At 38.2% G+C, this 25,419-nt stretch overlaps 1 protein-coding gene across 4 annotated transcripts in view; it reads right to left on the bottom strand.

Annotated features, from left to right (window-relative positions):
- FNDC3B (fibronectin type III domain containing 3B) overlaps positions 1-25,419 on the bottom strand; it is a 348,693-nt gene that overhangs the window by 150,944 nt on the left and 172,330 nt on the right. For all 4 annotated transcript variants that reach the window (XM_068546247.1, XM_068546249.1, XM_068546251.1 and 1 more), the window contains one exon: positions 12,621-12,697. In XM_068546247.1, coding sequence (XP_068402348.1) covers positions 12,621-12,697 — 77 coding nt within the window. The remainder of the gene's footprint in view (positions 1-12,620; positions 12,698-25,419) is intronic.

Below are 25,419 nucleotides of genomic sequence, written 5' to 3'. Positions count from 1 at the left end.
AGCTTCAATGGTAGGAGGCAAAAGAAAAATTTTAACAGGCTGCCCCAATGGCCAGTGATGATCCCAGATGCGGGCAGAACAGACTGCATGTGGACACACGTGAGCCCGCGTGCATGCAGGTAGCGTGCAAATCTGGATTGCCTGAGTGAGCTGCTGCACACAGAAAACTGGGACCTAATGTGTTTGTGAAAGTTGGGCTCAGACTCACTTTCTAACTGTGGCCAACATACTTAAAAGAGGGCTCCCAGGCCATTCTGGTAAGGGAAGAAGTCTCAGCTAAAACTGAGCAGTGAACAAGGAGAAGAAAAGGCTGGGCAACATGAAACAGCTGCATGGACAGAGGGACGGGCAGGCAAACAGTCCAGGCTTCTGTCAGCCAGACTGGTGCTCACCTCTCCACCAGCATATCCGTCCTGTAACGCAGATTACAGATCTGTCTCTCCCACCAACTCCAAGTCCCTCAACACACCCGGGCACACAGGAGGCTCTCAATATATGTTAGCTAACCAACAAATGAATGAAAAAGCAAGCCAAAAAAAAAAAAAAATATCTCTCTTAGATTTGATGTCTAGCAACAAGTTATTAACACATTCTTTATCAAATTCAACCCACCCCATAACTCAGGTATATATCTGAGTTTAGACATCATACTCTAAAGTTTCAGATAATCTAAACTCAATTAATTCCAGATCTGTTATCCCTGACACTCTTATTTTAAATAAGTATGATTTTTCTTGAAAGACACACAAAATTTACACGTTTCCTATATAAGTTCTACTTCAAATCCAAATGCAGCTGAGTGATTTTACTTTATTCATCACCAACCAGGAATAAAAAAGCATTATTTCTCACCTTTCCTTTCTGCACTGACTCCTCACTCTGCATTTTCTAACATAGTAAACAATACAAAAGAGGAAAAGCAAGTTTGTTCTTCATGGAGGGTAGAGACTTAAAACATATGGACTCTACTTTCCCCAGCCCAACCCCCTTTTTGCTGCTATGGATGGATGAAACTCCTACCACCATCACCAAGTACCTTAGAAGAAAGAGAAAATTAGGACAAAGGAATATTCAAAGGGCAACCAAAGAATTACAGGAGCCAAGTAGTGATTCTATTTTACAGATGAAGTTAAGTTACTTGACTTAAAAATGTGGCAGAATTCAATGTATTTCTCAAATCTCCTGACTTACTTTTCTGTCTTTTCAAATTTAATAATCACAACTGTGGCTGAAAACATCAAATGTTACTTCTCAATCTCCTTTCTCTTCACATCTGTTACAGCCCAACACTGATGAAACACTATCTGCTCTTTCCAGTGTAACATTATCATGAATGTTCTGAGACAATAAACCCCCTAGGTTTAGGACCAGCTCCTCTTGCCACATAGCATGGTTATTTTTGTAGCAGAATGGAAAAATAAATTATTGGTGATATTTCTGGGTTTCTAAAAGCCCTTTATATAGTATCAAAGGATTATCCTGCAGAGTAGTTGCAGATTGATAATCAACATCCTCTCTGAATCAAGAAAAAAAAAGTTCCTTGAAAATTCCAGCTACTTTTCTGAAACAGTTCTTGCCAATGATTAAGTAAACAACTAATTTCATATGCTTCACAGGTAACCAAACTTAAGGATTTAAGTAATAAGGTGATTCATGAATGAATAAAAATTCCCCAAACATTTTACCCACACACTCATTTATACCTAGAAACCTTAAATTTTCCATTGGTGCACAATTTTTAATGCACATGCCAACTTCAGGCAATGGCTAAGGTATAGAGTGACAGGGGAACTGTTAGATCCAGATAACAAATCTGAGGTTGCTGAATGGGGAATCACAAGTTGAAGGTATTGATACGGCACTTGTCTTCAGTATTTTAGAGCATGAATCTTACAGACAAGCTTGTACAGAGGTGACCATACGACCCAGCAATCCCACTACTGGGCGTATACCCTGAGAAAACCATAATTCAAAAAGAGTCATGTACCACAATATTCATTGCAGCGCTATTTACAATAGCCAGGACATGGAAGCAACCTAAGTGTCCATCGACAGATGAATGGATAAAGAAGATGTAGCACATATATACAATGGAATATTACTCAGCCATAAAAAAGAAATGAAATTGAGTTATTTGTAGTGAGGTGGATGGACCTAGAGTCTGTCATACAGAGTGAAGGGAGTCAGAAAGAGAGAAACAAATACCGTATGCTAACACACATATATGGAATCTAAAAAAAAAAAAGAAAAAAAAAAAAAGGTTCTTAAGAACCTAGGGGCAGGACAGGAATAAAGACACAGATGTAGAGAATGGACTTGAGGACATGGGGAGGGGGAAGGGTAAGCTGGGACGAAATGAGAGAGTGGCATGGACATATATTTACTACCAAATGTAAAATAGATAGCTAGTGGGAAGCAGCCGTATAGCACAGGGAGATCAGCTCGGTGCTCTGTGACCACCTAGAGGGGTGGGATAGGGAGGGTGGGAGGAAGGGAGATGCAAGAGGGAAGAGATATGGGGACATATGTATATGTATAACTGATTCACTTTGTTATAAAGCAGAAACTAACACTCCATTGTAAAGCAATTATACTCCAATAAAGATGTTAAAAAATAAATAAATAAAAAGAGGTGACCAATATAAGGAGATACCCTCATAAATGGCAAGCCTCACTCTGGTGGCTTTATATGTACTAACACTTTTATACACAGAAAAACCACTCACACTTACATAAATCTTTAATCTGGAAAAAGGAGCACAACTAGGGCATATATAAATCAAATCAACTTTTAGTACTTTACTAAACAGACAGGGCTCTTTCCAGGTGACTGTCGAGTGATTTATAACTAAAACCACTGAAGGCTGGAGAGGAGTATGGAAACAAGTACATCTTCTGTGGTATCTCTTTTAATCCAACTTCTTCAGTAAAGTATGTAATGCTATATAGCTGAGGGGACATTAAGAAGGAAGCCCAGCAAGGTTTGAGACACATCTTATGAACAACAGAACTGGTGTTGGGTCCTCAGCTGGTGCCAGCTCCATTACCATATCTTGGCTACCCTAGCTTGAGGGGCAGTTGCCCCCAACTTGAGGGACAGAGAGGCCCTATTTAGAGAGAGCTAAGCAACTTAATAACGTATAAAGTGCTCGCATAATAAGTCACATAAGTCGCATAATACTCAGAAGATCCTCTAACATAGGCAACATCATAGTCCTAAATTCTGGATTAAGAATCTTCAGGAGCAATTAAGTAATTAACCTAAGGCCAGCTAAATGGGTGACAAGATTCATACCCAAGTACTCTCACTAGAAATGCTGTGCCTTTTGTCATATTTTATTGTATATTACCAACCTAAATACCAAAAAGAACCACATTTGAAGATCAAAAATCAAATCTAGTACTCCCCAGTATCTGTACGGAGCATGAGAACATTGGACAAGTGAAAAGAGTTACATCCATAGAGTTTCAATTAATAAAATGGACCAAACAATTATTTCAGACTAGATGGAAATGCTGTTTTAAGGAACAGAATATTTGTTAGAAGACAAACAGTAAGTAGCAATCTGATGGTTTAATTTGTGCCAAACTGAGCTGCCTTTAAGATATTAATAATAAACAACAAGGTCCTACTGTATAGCACAGGGAACTATATTCAGTATCCTGAGATAAATCATAATGGAAAAGAATGTTTTAAAAATGTATATATATAGGTATAACGGAATCACTCTGCTGTACAGCAGAGATTAACACAACATTGTAAATCAACTGTTCTTCAATTTTTTTTTTTTTTTTTAAAGGGAACTTACTTTTATTTTATTTATTTATTTATTTTTGGCTGTGTTGGGTCTTCGTTTCTGTGCGAGGGCTTTCCTCTAGTTGCGGCAAGTGGGGGCCACTCTTCATCGCGGTGCGCGGGCCTTTCACTATCGCAGCCTTTATTGTGGCGGAGCACAGGCTCCAGACGCACAGGCTCAGCAATTGTGGCTCACGGGCCCAGACGCTCTGAGGCATGTGGGATCTTCCCAGACCAGGGCTCGAACCCGTGTCCCCTGCATTGGCAGGCAGACTCTCAACCACTGCGCCACCAGGGAAGCCCGTTCTTCAATTTTTAAAAAAGATATTCATAAAGCTATTAACAGCAGGAATCAACGGGAATAACTGCTCCTGTTCCTCCAGCATCTCTCCATTGACCAGCACAGAAGACACAGCCAATAACATCTTTTCAGTCCAGCTTCTCAGACACATTTACATCCATGGAAACACAGGCAGGTTGTTCTAGACTGTGTCTATGAATTTTATATTTTACACTTAAAAATGCTCATCAGTCTGGCAGTGGGTTCCATGGCACGAGAAAGGATTAAGAATCTGTGCTGTTGATAATCAGATATTTACTACAAAGCAAAACAACTGTAAGTCCAAGTTTGTAAATCTGATGAGTTTCAAGGAGTGTGTAGGAATATAACCACTTAACCTTGGTTAAGTTTTGTGCCCAAAGGTTGTGCAAATGTGATTTTCTAAGAAAAGTTGTTACATATGACAAAAGTGGGTTACTAATTTAGAAAGACAGACTACAATAATTGTGTGATAAAATCATATATAATGTAATGTGCATAATTTAATCCTTATCAATGATTCAGAAGTCATTTCCAGATGTGACATCTTCTCAATATTATTACTATGAAAATCAACTATCAAATCAACTATCATTTTTCTGTAGAAGTGAAGAATAGCATTCTACTCAATAGAATGCTAAATCCCAAAAAAGTGTGCCCCACTGTTTTGGTGATGATTGCTTACGGAAACTTACTTATATTCTCTCTTGGTCTCCTTCTTAAGGAGCAGTATGAACAGTACAGGAGAATCCTCTAATTTTAGATTAGAAAAGAACCTCAGAGATCCTCAAACACTTTCCTTTGCCCTCCTCCCTCCACAAGATAAAAGTGACGCCAAAAGTCAGCCAAATTTTGATAAATGCCTAGTATGTACTTGACACCTTTCAAGGAACTAGAGATACAGTGATGAACAGGACACATATTTCACCCTGCTAATCCTGTGTTCTATTAGGTCACAATGCCAGGATCGTAGAAACAAAGGAAAGAAATCCAAGAGGAAATGCAGAACAGGGAGACAGAGGACTCAGAAAGAGAAAACTTGCACAATGCTTTGAGGGGGGGGGGGTACATCTCTTTAATTTAGCATTGCCAACCTTGTCTGTAATCGCTCCTCGGACAAAATAAGCCATAAAATGGAAAATAAAGTTATTGTAAATCTGATGATGATAGAAACAAAAACAGAATGGGTACGTAAGCCCTCCGCTCTTTTCCACAGAAGCTCCCAACACCCATGTACACACTGTGTGCACACACACTGTTCACTGTGAAATATCTTCCTAACTTCCTATAGAAAAGTCCATTTTTCCAGAGGATTTAAAGTTTTGAAAGAGATTCCAATTTTCTTCTTATTGGCCGCCAAATGGGTCTGACTCTTGGTCTACCCAGGCACAGGGCAATGCCCCATGTTCCTTCCTGCTCATCATTTTTACAACGTTGAAGGTGAAGCACAGCATTAGTTTAACACCAGGTTGTAAATAATTACCAAAGGAAAGCAGTTGAGGCTAATGCTCATAGCTCAGCCGACTTGGCTGAACAAAATGGAGAAAAGCATTCCATGGCTTCCACCTAACAGGCCCCATTGTTTCTCCACAGGGCTCTGATTTCTGGCCAACTCTTAAAACAAGCCTCACTGGAGAATGATCAACCAAACCAAAATTTAAACGTGTTTTTAAATAGATTTCTTGTCTCTCCCCGGTCAAGAGAAATGGAATATAATTATTATTATATTATTAAATATTATAAATATTATTATATTATAATTATTATTAATGGAATATAATTTCAACAGGTATTTACCCATTAACTAATCCCCAAAACAATGGAATGGGTTAAAGCGTGTACTTCTGCTATAACAACAGAAACACTTATTTTGACTACTCTTTGAAGTTTTTAGGTTACATCAATTAACCTGGAAAAAGAAGAGTGGTTTCTCAAATGATGGAACATTAATTTGGATGTTTCACTTTGTCTCTTCATATGCTTTTTAAATCTGGGGGTCTACATGAAACCTTTCCCTGTAACTTTTGAAAATGTTTCATAAATTACTATGGAAGCGTGGAACATAAAACTCAAGGCATCTGCTTAAGAAGTTTTTATATATAAATTCTTCAAAAGTTAATGATGAGGTTAAAAAAATTTAAGAAAAACCAGGGAAGTATCAATGAAAGGAAAAATTTGCTTCATATGGCATGATCTCAATATGTATTGAGGAAGGCAAATTCTGCCAAACTTTCACTGAAATTGTTCTAACAGGCTTCTTCATTCTAATAGCTACCACTTAGTGAATGCCACTGTGGACTACACACCTGACATAGCATTTCTCTTAATTCTTCCCTCTGCCACATCAGGTAGGCATTCACCTATGTGGCAAAAGAGTTTGTAAAAGCTACACGGAAGTAGCCATGGTGGAATACGAAAGCAGGCCTTTTCAAGTAATGTCCATGTTCTTCCTAGCTCGCCCTCTTTTCCCATAGCTTCAACCCTAATCACACTAATAAATGCTTTTACATAATGGAAATAATGGTGATAAGTGGATAAGGCTAAATTAAATTCCCTCTCACCTAAATCCACTTTCTCACAGGTGGAAAAAAAAAAAAAAAAACAAAAAAAACTTAGCCTGTATTTTCTCTCAAGTTGAAAATGTCAGATCACATTTTCCTCAAACCTCCCCCAGCCTCCCACCAAAAAGTAAAGCACAAAACACACACTCACACTGCAACAAAGAAAAGCTTACTATCTCAGATAAGATTCCACTGTTCTCCTGCCCTAGTCCACACTATCTCTATAGCCCACAGGGTCAGTCCTTCCCAACCTAAGAAAACACAGGCTGTGCTGTTGACTGTGCGTCAGAGCAGAGCTGTCTCAACTCCACATGTTTGTCTTTCTATAAGATCATCTGCTCATTACTGACACTGGTATTTTGTCAACTTGATCAAGTTTATCAATTTATCTTTAAAGCACTTTTTAAAAAAATTTATTTATTATGTTTATTTATTTATTTTTGGCTGTGTTGGGTCTTCGTTGCTGCGCGTGGTCTTTCTCTAGTTGTGGCAAGCAGGAGCTACTCTTCGTTGCAGTGCGTGGGTTTCTCGTTACGGTGGCTTCTCTCATTGTTGAGCATGGGCTCTAGGCACGTGGGCTTCAGTAGTTGCAGCACGTGGGCTCAGTAGTTGTGGCTCACGGGCTCTAGAGCACAGGCTCAGTAGTTGTGACGCACGGGCTTAGTTGCTCCATGGCATGTGGGATCTTCCCGGACCAGGGATTGAACCCTTGTCTGCTGCACTGGCAGGCAGATTCTCAACCACTGCACCACCAGGGAAGCCCTTTAAAGCACTTTTAGCTACTGAAGTATGGAATGAATGCTACAACCAAGAAATTCCCCATTGACTCAGTTTAGAGTGACTACTGTAATGTCTTTAATCATTTACTTACCTCTCTCTTCAATTTTCTTACAATAATGTACCATCTCATATATGAGTAGCTGGGGTTTTAGTGTTAGAGATGCACAAGTAGACACACCACACACCCACACTCACATTGTCAAAAAGCAATGTAACATGAAGCAAATACAGTTAATCCTTGAACAAGGTGGGCGTTAGGGGCACCGACCCGCCTCACAGTCAGAAGTCCACAAATGACTTATAATCAGCTCTCCTTATCTGTAGCTCCTCATCCATGGCATCAACCAACCACGGATCGTGTAGTACTGAGGATTTAGTACTGAAAAAAATCCACATATAAGTGGACCTGCACAGTTTCAACTCATGTTCTTCAAGGGTCAAATGTATATCCATCAAAGTAGGCTCTGTCACTGACTTAGAGACCACATCATAGTGGGGAAAAGGTCAGTGAGTTCAGAAATGCCTGGGTTGCAATCCTGGTTCAACTCAGGGCCTTAGCTCCCTTGTATGTAAAGTTAGGATGGTGAAAACTAGAAACGTAAATAAAGCATTTAGCAGAGTGCACAGCATACACAGTAGTTATTACCACCATCAACACAGGCACCAAGACAGGCTGGGCCATTTTTCCCAGCTGTGCCACTGTTTGCTGATTAATAATTAGGACTAGTCACTATCTTTCCCTCCCCGCTCTTTTGTAATAGCTTTATTGAGGTGTAATTTACATACCACAAAATCCATTCTTTTAAAGTGTGTGATTCAGTTGGTTTTTAGTATATTCAGGGTTGAGTGACCACTACCACTATTTATTTCCAGAACACTGTCATCACCCCAAAAAGAATACCATACCCATTAGCAGCAACTCCCTAATACTCTCTCCCTCAGCCCCTGGCAACAACTAATATGTTATCAGTGTCTATGGATTTGCCTATTCTGAACATTATATATAAATGGCGTGATACTGTATATGGCTTTTGTGTCTGGCTTCTTTCACTTAGCACAATATTTTCAAGGTTCATCCACTTTTTAGCATGTGTAAGTACTTCATTCCTTCTTATGGCTGAATAATAGTCCATTTTATGGATATATCACAACATGTTTATCCATTCATAAGCTGATGGACATTTGGGTTGTTTCCACATTGGGGTTATTATGAATAGTGCTGCTATGAATATTCATGTACAAGCTTTTTTGTGTATAAACATATGTTTTCTCTCCTCTTGGGTATTTACCCAGGAGTGGAATAGCACAGTCACATGGTAACTCTATATTTAACCATTTGAGGAAATGCCAGACTACCGTCCAAAGCAGCTGTACCATTTTACATTACCACAGGCAGTGTATGAGGGTTCCAATTGTTCCACATCCTTGCCAACACTTGTTCCTACTTGTCTCTTTGACTAAAGCCATCCTAGTGTGTGTGAAGCATATTGCACTGTGGTTTTGATTTCATTTCCCTGATGGTTAAATGATGTTCACCATCTTTTCATGTACTATTTGGCCATTTGTACATTGTTTTTGGAGAATGTCTATTCTGATCCTTTGCCCATATTTAAACTGGGTTTTTTGTCTTTTTATTCTTGAGCTGTTAAGATTTCCTTATATATTCTAGATACAAGTCCCTTCTAAAATATATGATTTGCATATATTTTCTCCCAATCTATGAGTTCTCTTCATTTTGTCGATGGTAACCTTGGAAGCACAAAAAGTTGTAATTTGGATGAAGTCAAATTTATCTGTTTTCTTCTTTTGCTGCTTGTGCTTTTGGTGTCATATCTAAGATTCCATTGCCTAATCCAAGGTTACAAAATTATACTCCTAGAGTTATACAGTTTTAGCTCTTACATATATGATCCATTTTGAGTTAATTTTTGTATATGGTGTGAGGTAGAGGTCCAACTTCATTCTGTTGCATCTGGATAACCAGTTGTCAATGCACTATTTGTTGAAGAGACTACTCCTTCCTCTACTGAACTATCTTGGCACTCCTCTCTCTTAAATCCACATTCAGAGCATTTCATTCCTTGCAGGTATACATCACTCTGATCTTGCCAATTTTCCAGCTATCAGGCGTATTACTACTCTACTTGAACCTGCAAATCTTTGAACCAAACCGATGAATCTATCCTGTATTTACTTTATTTCAGGTTGGCGAATGACTTACATTTAAAAGCACTTATCAAGTACCTACTATGTACCAGGCAGTATTCTAAATTCTCAGATATAATCCCAATGAAGCATTAAGATTCTTGAGGATGGTTATAAAATGTATTGTGTTTCATGACAGAGATGGGGACAAAGTACCAAAGATGCTGGAAAAAAACAAACAAACAAAAACAACCATCTCTGTGTTAGAGGTTCTAAAGTGGTCACATTGAGGAGGGGTATTTGAGTAGAAGAATTATTGAACTGTCAGACAAAGAAGGGCTCTAGAGTTCTCCAAGAAGAGAGAAATAATGGGCACAAAAGTATGAAGTTGAGAAAAAGCCAGGGGACAGAGGTTTAAGGTGGTAGCAATGTGGGGCAACAGGAAAAGGTGACTCTCAAAAGGAGGACAGGGTTGAATATTAAGAATCCATATACTACAACAGAGACCTTTAACTGTACCGCTACGCAATGTACACCCAACTCTAGATCTGAACAAGGAAGCCACATGTATTTGAGGAAAACGACTGTGGGGTTGAGGTGTAGACTGTACTGCATAGGGACAGACTAGTATTGGGCATTCTCACGTATGTCTAGCCAGGAGGGGGATTTTTTTTTAAGTGATTATTTCTTCCCACAACTGCATAGCAAAAATGTATTTTGCTCCCTCACAAGTCTCCTAAGACATTTTGTACTTGGTTCCAACCTTCTTCATTCCTTTCAAGTGTGTATACGGTCAGCCTTAAAGAAGATGTTGTACCTCTTCAGGTTCTCAATTTTCTTCATTATAATTATCACTTTTACTTAAGACACTTCACTGTCAAATATCATTAAAGTTATAATGCTACCACTGAAGGCTATTTAACTCTGGGCCCATCTTCTGAGCAGAGAGCCCAGTCTAAAAAGAGTTGAATATGTGCCTTACAGACTGCTTCTTGTTCTTTTTCAATTCGGAATCCAAATTATTCCATTTTTACAATTCTTCAAATATCTCCTAGCACTTTCTGCCACAATTCTGAGTTCAGAAAGTGTTTCACTATGCTTCCATCATCAGCTTTATGAAAGTAAGTTTACAGTTCTGCTTTTCCTCTTTCTACTTACATTTTCTATAGAAGTTTTTCAGAATCAGAAATACACCACGATCTAAAAGTTTCTATGTTTCCTAGGAATCCTAATAAATGTTTGGCAGTTAATACAATCACAGCAACACCACTAGCAAGAAAAAGCACATCACAGCTTCTCTCCACTAGAATGTTCAATTTTTAACTGGTATTCCTTAAAAGGGCATTTAGCATAAAAGGAGGTGTTATTTCAGCCATCACAATGGTGAGAACTGTACTCTGGTTCAAGGGAATGAAACACTTCCTCAAATAAATGAGTGGGAGACATAATGGAATTCTACATTCCTTGTTCTTTTCTGTTAATTGACTGGTGACGTGAATGTGATCCACCATCGTGTGTCCTGGCTGGAAGGGCTTGCTCTGCACCCTTTTCTCCTTCAGTTATCCTTATTTACAAAGACTTGTGTAAAACAAGTCATTTACTTGCAACAGGGGGAAGATGGGCCAATGTTCTGGCTCCTCCAAAAAAAAAAAAAGATGTCAAACTGGCTCACATAAAAGAAGTAGGGATGGAAAAAATGAAATTATAGTGGCTGCACTATGGCTTAGACAGTGAAGAAATGGATAAGTTTTTACATCAGAGAAGGATAAATCTTTGATTCCTGCCTGCACTTCAGCAATTTTCCTATGCAGCTGCCAATTTTTTCACCCCAGCAAAATCACTGAAAATGAAAATTACAGATTTTTAAACCATTTTAAAAGCAGACAGAGAGAGAAAGAAAAAAAAATCTGGAAGACTATAATCCAAAAAATGTTAACACAAAGATTATCGTCTTCTGTGGGTAGTAAAATTACAAATATTTTCTTTTTTTCTACTCTTCTGCCTTCTCAGATTTTTTCCATTGAATATAAGATGCCATTATAATCAGAAAAGTACAATAGTGGCAGAAAGAGAGAAAAACAGTTGGTTAGTTAGGTATTTGGGGAGGAAATAGTGCAGGGAGAGTTCAAGTTGTCTTAGGAGCTGAGGACAAAAAACAAAAGTATATACAGATGCCCATGTTCCAGGCATCCTGAAGACTTTAAACCTTATCCAGGAATAGGAGTACAACTTTATCCTTTAACTTTTTTTTTTTTTTAATCTTTCCAACACACCTCTGAAACTGCTGCTACTGCTTTTTTCTTTTTTTCTTTTTTTTTTTTTTTGGGGGGCCGAACTGAGAGGCTTGTGGGATCTTAGGTCCCTGACCAGGGATTGAACCCACACCCTCGGCAGTGAAAGCGCCGAGTCCTACCCACTGGACCGCCAGGGAAGTCCTGCTACTACTTTTTAAACAGCTATTGCTTTTTTTTTTTTTTACTTACGAAATAATCCAATTTCAGAGAAATTTAAGTACAAACAGCGAAGTTCTCACATTATATTCAGTAATTTATCAAGCCCAAGTCGTGCCACATTACAGAAAAATGGGACTCCTATAACAGAGGGCAGACCCTATTTATGTTAACTATATGTCTCCTTTGATATTTTTTACTAATTAAGTCTACAAGTTTTTTTTTCTAGCAAATTGTGGTACAGGGAGAAGGAAGTCTCTAAGGCAGTAGACTCAATGAAGGAACCACCATCAAATGGTCAAGTGTGAAACCCACCTCAGAGGAGGGCAGCCTGGTAACCCTGCTGTGTTTCCCTCCCGCTGACTTTCTGGCACGTCATTCAGGAAGGACCATGTGGTGCCACACACACAAAAATCAAAAACAAAAACAAAAAAAGGAAAACAAAAAAACCCCACAACTCTAGCATTATCCTAACTAAATTAATCCTGGAATAAGTTTTTGAGGCCGTATATTGTTTTGGAATAATGACAGTGCCCACAGTGAGTAGAGAAGTCTATTAAATGGTTTACCTGTGAAATATAACCTGGAGGCACGTGGATGGGAGGAATGGATCCATTGGGTGACATCATGGGAACTTCAGCAGGCCCTAAAAGAGGCAAGAGTAAGATATTAACAGCTGAAGAAATATACATTATTCAAACTAATCATTGGTATTTTAAAATATTATCAAAACTAAAGAGAATCACTGACTATTTTCTCTTCAGTAAATGGTACCTCGTGCCTTAGACCTGAAATCACAAATGAAAAGGAATTCTCCAGCTGCGTAAGTCAAGGGGGTGGGGGTGGGGGAACAGCTATGAGCATCTTTTTATTTTTTTTTTTTAATATTTTTTTTTTTGGCTGCGCTGGGTCTTTGTTGCTGCGTGCAGGCTTTCTCTAGTTGTGGAGAGCGGGGGCTACTCTTCGTTGTGGTGCACGGGCTTCTCATTGCAGTGGCTTCTCTTGTTGTGGAGCACAGGCTCTAGGCACACGGGCTTCAGTAGTTGCGGCACGCGGGCTCAGTAGTTGCGGCACGCAGGCTCTAGGGTGCACAGGCTTCAGAGGTTGTGGCGCTTGGGCTCAGTAGTTGTGGTGCTCGGGCTCAGCAGTCGTGGCTCGCGGGCTCTAGAGCACAGGCTCGTTAGTTGTAGCGCACGGGCTTAGTTGCTCCATGGCATGTGGGATCGTCCCTGACCAGGGTTCAAACCTGTGTCCCCTGCACTGGCAGGCGGATTCTTAACCACTGCGCCACCAGGGAAGTCCCTATGAGCATCTTTATAAATACTTAATGATTCCCAAAGCCTCAAGTTCCATAAACTAAGGCTGCTCAGTTAAGAGTAGTCTAACAAAGTAGGGCAAAAAGTTTCCTTTTTTCCCTTTAAAATAATGTATTATCAATATATGCTTAAGTATATAAAATTTTAATGAGTTTATCTCCTCTGGTTTAAAAAGCTCCTATAGACTTTGGGTTTATAATTTTCATTTTGATTATTATTTTCAATAAGTTACTGTAACATGCCATTAATTTGACATAGAAGAAACCTTTAAAATACTCCAAACCAACTGAATTTGACAAGTCTCTTATAAGGCAGGGGGTAAAAACAGATTATATTTTAAAACTAGACACTAGTAGGAATACTCATACCAAATTTACTTGGATTATTTCAAAGTAAAGCATTCAATTAACAAGAGGTTAGTTTCAAAATATTAAATTCAACAAATGTTAATCGCATGTCTAAGGAAACAAAGAAAGGCAAGGCAAAGCTCAGTTACCTAAAGCACAGTTTGAGTTAATATTTAATTACAAGGAAACTGATTGTCATAACATCAAAATCAACTTCTGACACCCTTCCAAAGATCCTATGACTAAATGGTTTCCCTGGAAGTTTAAGAACCTCAGGTCACTGGTTTTCAGTTTGACAGGTGGCTCCCCTATTTAGCAACCCATGTCCCAAATGTCAATCCAAAGGTGTGTTTCTAGTCTTGAGATGCGACTTCCTGGCTCCAAGTGCCCTGTGTTGTTTATTTGCTTTCTCCTAATGTGTGTTGTGCTGCCGGCAATGAAAATTGCTCCGCTGTAACAAAAACCAAGAAAAATACACTTTTCTTGGCAAAAGAAGACAGACCCTGCCACCCAGTGCTGCACTTACATATAAGCACAATGCACCTTTCACCTCACAGTACAATCCACTGTTACAACTACTTCTCAGGAAAAGTCATGGACAATATGCCAAAGTACTAAACTCTCTGATAATCTCTGAATACATACAAAATACCACAGTAGTCTCTCACATAGTAACACACTGGTAATCAGTTAAAGAAAAGGATGACAATGGCATAAGAATGGATAATTCCACGACCCCACTGTATTTTTAAGTACCATTCCAACTAATACATCCAGCAATCACTGAAGGCACTTTCCAAATTCATCTTCCAAATCCATCTTTCTCATCAGCTTTAGCATTTTTGCCACAGCCGTTAAGACATTTAGGTATTTACTAAATATTTTCATTTGAATTGATTCACTTAAAAATCATAGACAACTATTTCACTCTTAGCCTGAGTACTACCTTTGAAATCCAAGGGGCAATGCACTCAGCTCTATAAGCAGGCATTAAGAGCGTGGCCTCCGCCTGGTTTCATTTCCCAGCTCACTATTCACACTGGTTGTGTGACATTGGACAATTCACTTAGCCTTTCTATGCCTCAGTTGTCAATGAGAATAACAATTCCTACCTCACAGGTTTGGGTTTAAAGACTAAATTCAATAATACATGTAAAAGCATTTAGGGCAGTGCATGGCATAATAACCACTCATCAAAATGTTAGCAATCTTTACAATTTTTCTCTTTTTTTATTTATAGTTTTTTGTTTTTTCCTGTTCTTTCATTACAATTACATTTTAAGCACTATTTTTTTAACAGTACATGTCCCTGTAACACATAAAGTCAACACGCATACTCTGTGTACAATACTGACTTACGAGGCAAACCTTCCTCATCAGACAAATATCAAATATTTCACAGTGCAGAGTGTGAACAGAAATGCTACCACTTCAATAAAGTATTACTTTTTAATCACCAAAATGTATACCAGGCAAACAGTCTCTTAACCCCAGGCATGACCCCTAAAACTGTTAAAGTCATTTGTATAAAACGCTTTAAAGAATGTAGGACAAGTAAATGATTTACAGCCAGAAAATGTTTTCTTCCTGGCCTTGGTTTCAAAAGTAGCCAAATGACTTTAACATGCTTGTTCCCCCTTCCTCTTGTCACTGTCATCAAAAGCCTTTCAAAAATCCTTGCGAAATATACAGTAATGGTTTCCGAAACTCAGCTCTGCCCTAGAACCCTAAGGTTTCTCTCCTTTCTGAAATAAACCATTGCATACACAGGCATTCAGGAGTTTAAAAGCTAGGAAAATAAAATCCCTTTCACAATGGTGGTATGAGAAAAGTTACTGTCTCCCTAAATACTTATCTCCCAATCAGTGAGTTTACTGCCTCTGCTCAACAGTTTGTGTTTGAGAACCTCCTGATACTATTATAATTCTTCCCTAATTAAAGCACAAACTTCTCTTCCTAAACTTTTAGGACTACTAGATTCCTTTTGATTTTTAACCGATAATCTCGTGACACAGAAGACTGAAAGGATATAGCCCTGAGAATATGTGGAAAATGGTTCCCTTCTTGTTCAAACCACCAACACCGGATATGTGAGGGGTAAAAAGGGACACAATCTCCCCAAACTAACTTCCTTTCTGACTGTATTGGGAAATCATTGATTAAACTTTTTGGAAAAAAACTTTTTAAATCTCTTAGGATATCTGGAACCCTCTTTAATTAAACAGTCTTGTTACATAAAGGTAGGTCTACACAAATATACATACACGTAGATTAAATAATTTGAACACAAACATACACTTCCAAACTACTTCAGATTTTTTTTTTTTTTTTGAGAAACTAATTAAGAAGCTCAGCTAAAGACCACATGAACTCTTCCACAGATGAAAGATGTCACACGTACAATTTCTAGAACTGGAACTAGAATGTTTGCTAAAAGCCAAGTAATTCCATGAAAAAAATGCCTTGGGAAATTTGATCAATTTCAGGCTGTGACTTCAACAGTCAAGAACCCCCCCCCCTTTTTTCTTTTTTTTTTTCAACATCTTTATTGGAGTATAATTGCTTTACAATGGTTGTGTTAGTTTCTGCTGTATAACAAAGTGAATCAGCTATACGCATACATATATCCCCATATCCCCTCCCTCTCATCTCCCTCCCACCCTCCCTATCCCACCCCTCTAGGTGGTCACAAAGCACCGAGCTGATCTCCCTGTGCTATGCTGCTGCTTCCCACTAGCTATTTTACATTTGGTAGTGTATATAAGTCCATGCCACTCTCTCACTTCGTCCCAGCTTACCGTTCCCCCTTCCCCCTCCCCGTGTCCTCAAGTCCGTTCTCTAAGTCTGGGTCTTTATCCCTGTCCTGCCCCTAGGTTCATCAGAACCTTTTTTTTTTAGATTCCATATATATGTGTTAGCATATGGTATTTGTTTTTCTCTTTCTGACTTACTTCACTCTGTATGACAGACTCTAGGTCCATCCACCTCACTACAAATAACTCAAATTTCGTTTCTTTTTATGGCTGAGTAATATTCCATTGTATACATGTGCCACATCTTCTTTATCCATTCATCTGTCGATGGACACTTAGGTTGCTTCCATCTCCTGGCTACTGTAAATAGTGCTGCAATGAACATTCCCTTTTTTTTCACTGAACAAGATGTGAGACACAAACAAGAACTATGATCAGTTTATAGTCATTAAAAAATTTAACTGCAATATGCAAGCACATGGTCTAACATCTTAAAAGTCTGCTAGCATTTGTTAATAAATTGATTTTTCATTTACTTACAGCAAACTGTGAACAAGAAAGGTTGGAGAGTGGCTTAATTATTCAACCAACAGTAATTCATGCAATGATCCTACAACTTTATTCTCACATCAAAGAGACAGAAGGAAAGTCCAGCAATGTTGTATTTCTAGGGACACATAGCTCATGGAGAGCTTCTAAGTCCCTGCCATGGCTGTACAACCATTCTGCTTCACTCTGTGCTTCTTCCCTGCTACCAGGGATCCCCCCAGAGCCCACACATGTAGATACCCCTTGCTCTGATACTATATTCAGAATATTCACCCGTCCTGGGAGAAGAGTTAACTAGACTGACTCGAGGAGAATGTACAAATGAGGTTTAGACAACTGAAAGTGGTGGAAAATGGGAATCCAGGGTATATATTATCATTTAAATTAGTCTCAGAAATAGATTAGCTATAAATAATTAATTATACCACAATTTTGACATTTTGAAATGGTATTTTTTATAAACTGAATATTCGCCAGTAGGTAAACAAGTAGTGAATAAGTAGAATGTTATGATTGTAATTGTCTATAAACTGGTACTTGTGTGTCCAAATGGCTACTTTCAACAACAGCCATTAGTAGTAATAAATCACATTCTTAGCTTATTAACTTAAATATTTTCTTGTTCAAAAAGGATGAAAGGGGTGGTGGGGGGGAAGGATGTAAGAGGACTGAGAACACAACACAGCAAGATAAAGGAAAACTAATGAGAAAAATAAAGCAAGGGCAAAACATAGATGTGATAAAATCCAATGAACCCTATTTAAAAAAAAAAAAAAAGACACCTGAGTCTTTCTAAATAGCCAAAATATAATTTCTTGCTCATTGAAGTAGTCATATGGATAAGGCCACAGCTAATAGGTAACCAGATAATTATGGTGAAAGCACTTATCAAAACAAATGGTCTAAATAAAAGTACACTTGCAGGCTTCCCTGGTGGCGCAGTGGTTAAGAATCTGCTTGCCAATGCAGGGGACACAGGTTTGAGCCCTGGTCCAGGAAGATCCCACATGCCGCGGAGCACCTAAGCCCGTGCGCCACAACTACTGAGCCTGCGCTCTAGAGCCTGTGAGCCACCTGAGCTCGCGTGCCACAACTACTGAAGCCCGTGCTCTGCAACAAGAGAAGCCACCACAATGAGGAGCCTGCACACAGCAATGAAGACCCAACGCAGCCAAAAATAAATATATTAAAAAAAAAAAAAGTACACTTGCGCTGTTTGCTAAGGGTCTAAGACTTAATGCAAAATGTGAGGTCTTCTGGTGAACCTTGTGAATGTCTAATAATGAATCTCCAGTTATTCATGGTGATTCAAGACATGTAGACGAGCGAAGAGATTATGTAGGCACTTTGAGGAACACTGATTTTTTTTAAAGCTATTCAACACTAATTAATCCCACAAGAGAACTAAAAGGAATACAAAGATAATAAAATAAAGCACAGGTTCTAACCTAAGCTTAAACTCTAGTGCAGTGGTTCTTAAACTTTAGTGTGCATCAAAATCATCCAGAGGGTTTCTGAAAATCCAGATTGCTAAACTCCACTTCCCATAGTTTCAGAATCAGAAGATTGGGGGTGGGTCTTAAGAGCTAGCATTTCTAACAAGTTCTCAGGTGACAACCTCTGACTTAGTAGGTTAAAAGACAATAAGCATACACAGCAAACATTACACTCAATGGTTAAGAAACTGAAAGCTTTCCCTCTAACATGAGGAACAAGACAAGGATGCCCACTTTCACCACCACTATTGACATTGTACCAGAAGTCTTAGCTAGAACAACTGGGCAAAAAAAAAAAAAAAAAAAAAAAAGAAAGAAAAAGAAAAGGCATCCAAATTGGAAAGGAAGAAGTAAAATTATATTCGCAGAAGACATAATCCTATATATAGAAAATCCCAAAGATTCCATAGACAAAAAACTATTAGAGCTAAAAAACGAATTCAGTAAATTTACAGGGTACAAGAACAACGCATAAGTCAATTGTGTTTCTATGTACCAGCAATGAACAATCTGAAAAGTAAATTAAGAACACAATTCTATTTATGCCAGTATCCAAAAGAATAAAATACCTAGGAAAAAATCTAATCAAGGGGGTGAAAGATTTATGCACTTAAACTACAAAACACTGCTGAAAGAAATTAAAGAAGACCTAAATAAATGGAACTTAAGAACACCTAAACAAAGACATGGAATGGAAGACTTAATATTGTTAAGATGGCAATACCGCTCAAAGCGATCTACTGAGTCAATGTAATCTCTACCAAAATTCCAACGGTCTTTTTGGCAGAAATGGAAAAGCCAACCCTCAAATTCATATGAAATTGCAAGAGGCCCCAAACAGACAAAAAGAATCGACTTGGACCCCAACCTGACATCATATACAAAAATTAACTCATCATAGATCTAAATATAAAAGCTAAAACCATAAAACTCTTAGAAGAAAACATGGGCATATATTTCATGGGCATTTGTCAATGGATTCTTAAATGTGACACCAAAACCACAAGCAACAAAAGAAAAAAAATAGAGTGGACTTCATAAAAATTAAAAGCTTTTGTGCAAAGGACATTATTAACAAAGTGAAAAGACAACCTATAAAATAGGGAAAAAATATTTACAAATTCGGTATCTGATAAGGAACTAGTATCCCAAATATATATATATATTGATAATTGTCACAACTCAACAAAAAGACAAACAACCTAATTTTTAAAATGGGTAAATGGTTTAAATAGACATTTTACCAAAGAAGATATACAAACAGCCAACAAACATATGAGAAGATGCTCACAACATCATTAGTCATTAGGGAAACACAAATCAAAACCACAATGAGGTACCACTTCACACCCCCTACCTATTCTCAGAAAAATGGAAAATAAATGTTGGTGAGGATGTGGAAAAACTGGAACCCTTGTACAATTGCTGGTAGTGATGTAAAATGATACAGCTGTTGTGGAAAACAGTTTGGCTCTTCCTCAGAAAGCTAATCAGGAAAGTACCATATGACCCATCAATATCACTCCTAGGTATAACATACCCAGAAGGATTGAAAACTGGAACGCAAACAAATACATGTGCACACATGTTCACAGCATCACTATTCACAATGGCCAAAAGGTGCAAACAGCCAAAATGTCTATTAGGGGATGAATGGGTAAAATACAATGTGACATAATACACACAGGGAATATTACTCAGCCATAAAAAGAAATGAAGTACTGATATATGCTACAAGGTTGAAAACATTGTGCCAAGTGAAAGAAACCAGACACAAAAGGTCACATATTGTGTAATTCCATGTATATGAAATATCCAGAATAAATAAATCAACAGAAATGAAACTCAGGTTTGTGGTTTCCAAGGGCTGAGGGATGGGAGGGATTTGGGAAGCAATTGCTTAATAGATGCAGGGTTTCCTTCTGGGGTGATGAAAATGTTTTAGAACTAGAAAGAAGTAGTGATTGCATAACACCGTAAATATACTAAATTGCCAATGAATTAAAATAGTTAATTTTATCTAATTAATAATGTTAATAGTTAATGTTATGTGTATTTCACCTCAATAAAAATATTTTTTTAAAAAAAATGATGAGCACATAACCAAAGAACTACAAGATAGTAAAACTGGGGTTACTAATAAACTACCAAAAAGCAACTGAACATAAACTTCCTAGAGCACATCTTCATTCCTCATACATTAATTTCTGGGAGGACGCTATTTCTAGACACTGTGCTATGCAAAAAACCAGTAAGGTGCATTCTCTGTCCTCAAAGGACTCATAGTCTAATTACGGGGAACAGATAAATAAACACACACACACAAGGATGCACTTCAGGCACTGTCTAAATTTAGCAAGATTTTAAATGATTATCATCCTATGGACACATTAGTAATTACAGAAATGAGCTGTTAGAGGGCCCTTAGGATTTAGTAGAGGGCTCACTGTTTTACAACTAAAGAAACTGAGGCCCAGAAGCAAACTGAGAAGCTGGCACGTGATGGAACAACAGGGTCTAGAAGTCAGTTTTTCTAGTTTTCAGCCCGATGTGGTTTCCTTCAGGAGTAAGTTTTGTTGTTTCTTAAAATGCTGCTGCAAAGTCATTTTCTCTCAGGGTGTATTTTTCATATAGAGCCAGGTATAGATGGCACGTTTCTCTGGCTCAGATATATTGGTCTCTCCAAACTGTAACTACTTCTTCCCAAAGGCATCCTGCCAGAGAGGAAACAAACTGGGAAGAGCAGAATCTGAGCAGTGCAAAGAACAAAAGTGTTGGAGCTAGTGAGGCCTGGGTTTGAATGTGAGCTCTACCACTTTCTAGCATGACCTTGGGCTAGTTACTTAAACTCTCTCTGACTGATCAGCACTTTTCTGACCTACAAAAAAGGATGACAAGAGCTAATTTCAAGGGTTGTTCTGAGGACTGGAAGTTGTAATAATGCATATAGTGTCCAGCACAGTACCTTGTCAAATAATGGTATTTAAAAAACAACTCTAACGTTGTGCCACGAAGAAAAATACTGTATGAACAAAGAGGTTAATAGAGACTAAGCATTTATCAGAGAGACAAATGAAGAGTTATATGCTTTCCCAAATGAGCAAGTCAGTTGTTTTGTCCTTCACATTTTTTCCCTCTAAAAATGTGTTTCCATCTTGTAGCTTCAAAATAATATTCTCCTTTTAAAAGTATAATGCATTCAAGATATGTGAATTATGATTAAAAAACAAGGAACAAATTTTTAAAAAAGAAAAAGATGGCTGCTTTCCCATAGTTGTCTACTTTCCCATATCTAATACTAGCCCTCTACCTCTTCCAAAACCACCTGTTATCTTTTCCTAATTTCTAGGAAACCTTAGAAAATTGGGTATGCCTAACTTTCTAAATGTCTGGACAACTCTAAATCAAAGGATCAGCCCTTGTTTTCTGAAAGTCAATCCTCTACAGCTCTCTGACATTGGCTTTATTACAAGAATTTCTAGTCTGGCTCAGCTATTGTCCTTAAAAGTAGCAAGTGACCGTAACAACAAATTGCCCAGTGATGACTAACATATTCCTGTTGAAGTCTTCCTGAAGTAAACCGCTACCAAGAACCAAAACTGAGCTGCTGATAGAACTCATAAATAATGGGTCACCACCATCTTATCATTTAACCATTTCAAAACACAAGAAGGTGCTACTTTAGTTAAATATGTTTTACCATTTTTGAAATGCAAGTCTTTTCTTTCCAAATATTCCTCTTCGAACTTGTTCTGCTACTTAGCTGTTATAAGGGCATCAGGAGTAGAGAAAGAGTTTAATTCTCACCTAAGACTAAACTTCATCAATCCCAATTTTCCTTAATTTCAATAAAATTGAGATATCTACCCACTTTATCAAGTTGTTTTTAGGCTTAAATGTTAATACAATCTGTATACTTACTGAGTGATTATAGAGTGCTTTTCTTATATTAGTTAATATTTTATTGCATTCAATTCAATAAACATTTATTGCACAAGATGCTGTAAGGTATTAAAAGCCACACAGAAGATTCTGCAACAGAAACGCTACTAACAAACTACTACATAAATAAGCAGCAATTGTTTTATTAGTGGCCAAGAGCTCTGGAGCTGGACAATAAAAATCATCCACGGGGTGGGTAGAAGGAGCATATTTAACACTTCCAGTGACTGGCAATGAATGGTAAAGGAAGTCGGTGAATCCATTCACAACAGGCATGATGGCTAACACAGTTTTAAAAAGAACTTGATTTAAATTCAGGCCTACAGAAATACAAGCTCTAAGACTGTCAAAGATATTAGGTACCATGAGAGGGGCCAGTAATACAGCCTTCGACTCCTGATTTTAGAGCTCTTGGTTGTTGCTTTGTTCAGTTCAACAAACCTTTGCTGAACCCGGTCTAGCTGCCAGACCCGGGCACAGGATGCCAAGGACACAATGACATTGAAGAGAACAAGCATTTCTGCTCTTAATTATGGAGAGAATGGCATGCAGAATGAGTAATGCACAGGTGCATAGAGTGTGGGGCAGAGGGAGAAACCCAGCTTTGTGTCCTCCTTTGGGCCTGAGGTTTCTGCGACAGACACTGTGTATCTCGGCATGGAGTCAGGCACATAGTCCAGACATCTCAAGCAGCATGAGCATTTGGTAAGAGTCTAGTCTAGCAATAGAAGTGATTAAACAATTAGGTAGGAGGCCTATGAAAAATGGTTCCAAAAGTTCATCTTTGGAAAAAACAAAACACAAGACAGTGAGTTCACAGATCCAGCCTGATGTTGAAGCTGGACCTCCCTAGGTCTCAGGGCCCTGCTCTTCATGTTACACTTTATCACCCTCTCCAAATTTGGACCGTAACTTAACCAGTCCACAAATGAAAAACATTCAGTGTCACCCTTCCAGTTAAACTTATCTAAATGAACACTAAGACTCAGTCTGTCTTTGTTTGATTTTTAATGTCAGGTTTTAATGGCAGATAATCCATGGATTTGCTTATTTATACTTAATCTAGGACCTTATAAACTTCAAAGCTCTGAGGAATGATACAAATACAACTCAATAATACTGAGAATGAGCTTCTGATATTTTACCAAAAAAAGTCCCTGCAAATATTAGCAGCTAAATTAAAATAAAGTCATCAAAAGGGCATTCACTTCAAAGCCTTTTAAAGCAAATCTTTCCTAGCATGCTTTCTCTATGCCCATCAAGGGCATCAGAGAGCCCCTCACACTTTCTTATACAGGGTAATGAGGACCATTTTGCCAACTACTGGTATTAGCTAATAACAAATTCAAGAGGAAGCTGCCCAAAAAACTGAGTCAGAATGGGTGAGCATAACTTCAGTGGAACCCTCCAAGAGAGTCTTGTTGAGGGTAAAAATTTATTAGAGCAAACTATTTTAATTTCATTTTAAATGTCCTGAGATAAAACAAACTGATATTTTTAAGAAATAAGTCTATTAATTTTGTAGAGAAAAAAATCAGAAAGAAAAATTATTCATTATAAGGCAATGGCAGAGACAGCAACTAAGCAACGTGCCAGCAGGATTGGGGCAGAACTTATTCACTGTGGCACTGAGTATTTTAAAAGGGTTGCCTTCATTCTCTCACCAGCTTTCTCTGCTCTCAGAAAGGGTTATGAAAGGGAACAGGGATGAATAAAACCCTGTCTGCTCTTCTTCTCCAGACCTCAACTCCCACCCCATTTGGCTGCCCCACAAGCCTGTTTTCTCCCGGGAAGGAAAGAACAGCAAACAAAAGATAGGACAGCAAATAGATATTTTCATAACAACTCTGTGAAGAACTCAGGGGCAAATGGGCACTTCCTAAACAAAATAATTTGTGCTCCTCTTTACAACTCCAAGGTCATGCTGTAGAGGGGCAAGTTTGAAAATAGTACTGAAATTATTAACCCGACAACAATATGTGATTGCATTCCTCTCAAGATCTGTTTTACATGATTCATCTGTTAGAAATGAAAGACTATTAAAACATCACCCACCTGAAAGCTGAATTACAGATAATAATAAGGTATAGCTTTACCAACATATCATTACACAATATACTCGGGGAGTTCAATTATCCATTGCTCTGATGAGGTTTACAAAGCCAACCACGGAGGATCCCTTTTAATTGCCCTCAAGGCTGGCTCTTCTGCTCCCTGCCCTCCCACCATGAGCATGCTTCCCATAAAGGAAAGCCTCTGACAACATTCTAAAGGCATTTTATTGACAACATCCCAACATGGTTTACTACCTTGGTCCTTTTAACTCATGCACCTCAAAAAAACAAAGGCAAGCGAAAAATGTCTGGGATCCATGGCATAGAACTGCTAAAGAAAACCAACAGATATTATGGAAATGGAAAAAAAAATAATCCAAATGTTCCATAGAACACAAATCACAGTTTATCTAACTGGTCCCATTTTTCCTCCAACTATAAGGTTATTCTTTTCACTCACTCATAATCACACAATGTCAGGTTGGAAGCTGCTTCTCAGCAGAAGACCAGCAATCTTCTGAAATTAATTTAATTTTACAAAAATGTTTTGATTGCTAATAAAAATTCTCTAAATTGTCCAGTGGTTCGGACCTAATAATGGGCTTTGAGCTGACTAACTCAGCTTATAGTTCTAATCTCTGCCTTACCTAAACCATGTAGAGGAGACCAAGAGAGTAAGTGAGAGTTCCTATAGACCAGCCACGTTTACACAGCTTGTTGCTTTTACTCTTTTTTGTTTGTATGTGAAAAACAAAGGGCAGGCTGAGACTGACAGTAAACAACAACTACAAATAGGTTAGGCTCTCCCATTTGAAGTCTGATCAAAGGCAGTCAGTAAACACCTCCAAGTAACTGCAGGAAGGTTGGATCACCCTGGCCAGTTATTTTCTCGGCAATAAAAATGAGCTGAC

This window comes from Eschrichtius robustus, chromosome 6 (genome assembly GCF_028021215.1).
Source record: "Eschrichtius robustus isolate mEscRob2 chromosome 6, mEscRob2.pri, whole genome shotgun sequence".
Taxonomy (NCBI): Eukaryota; Metazoa; Chordata; class Mammalia; order Artiodactyla; family Eschrichtiidae; genus Eschrichtius; species Eschrichtius robustus.
The sequence above is the reverse complement of the archived record's forward strand: the minus strand, read 5'-3'. Positions and strand labels throughout refer to the sequence as shown.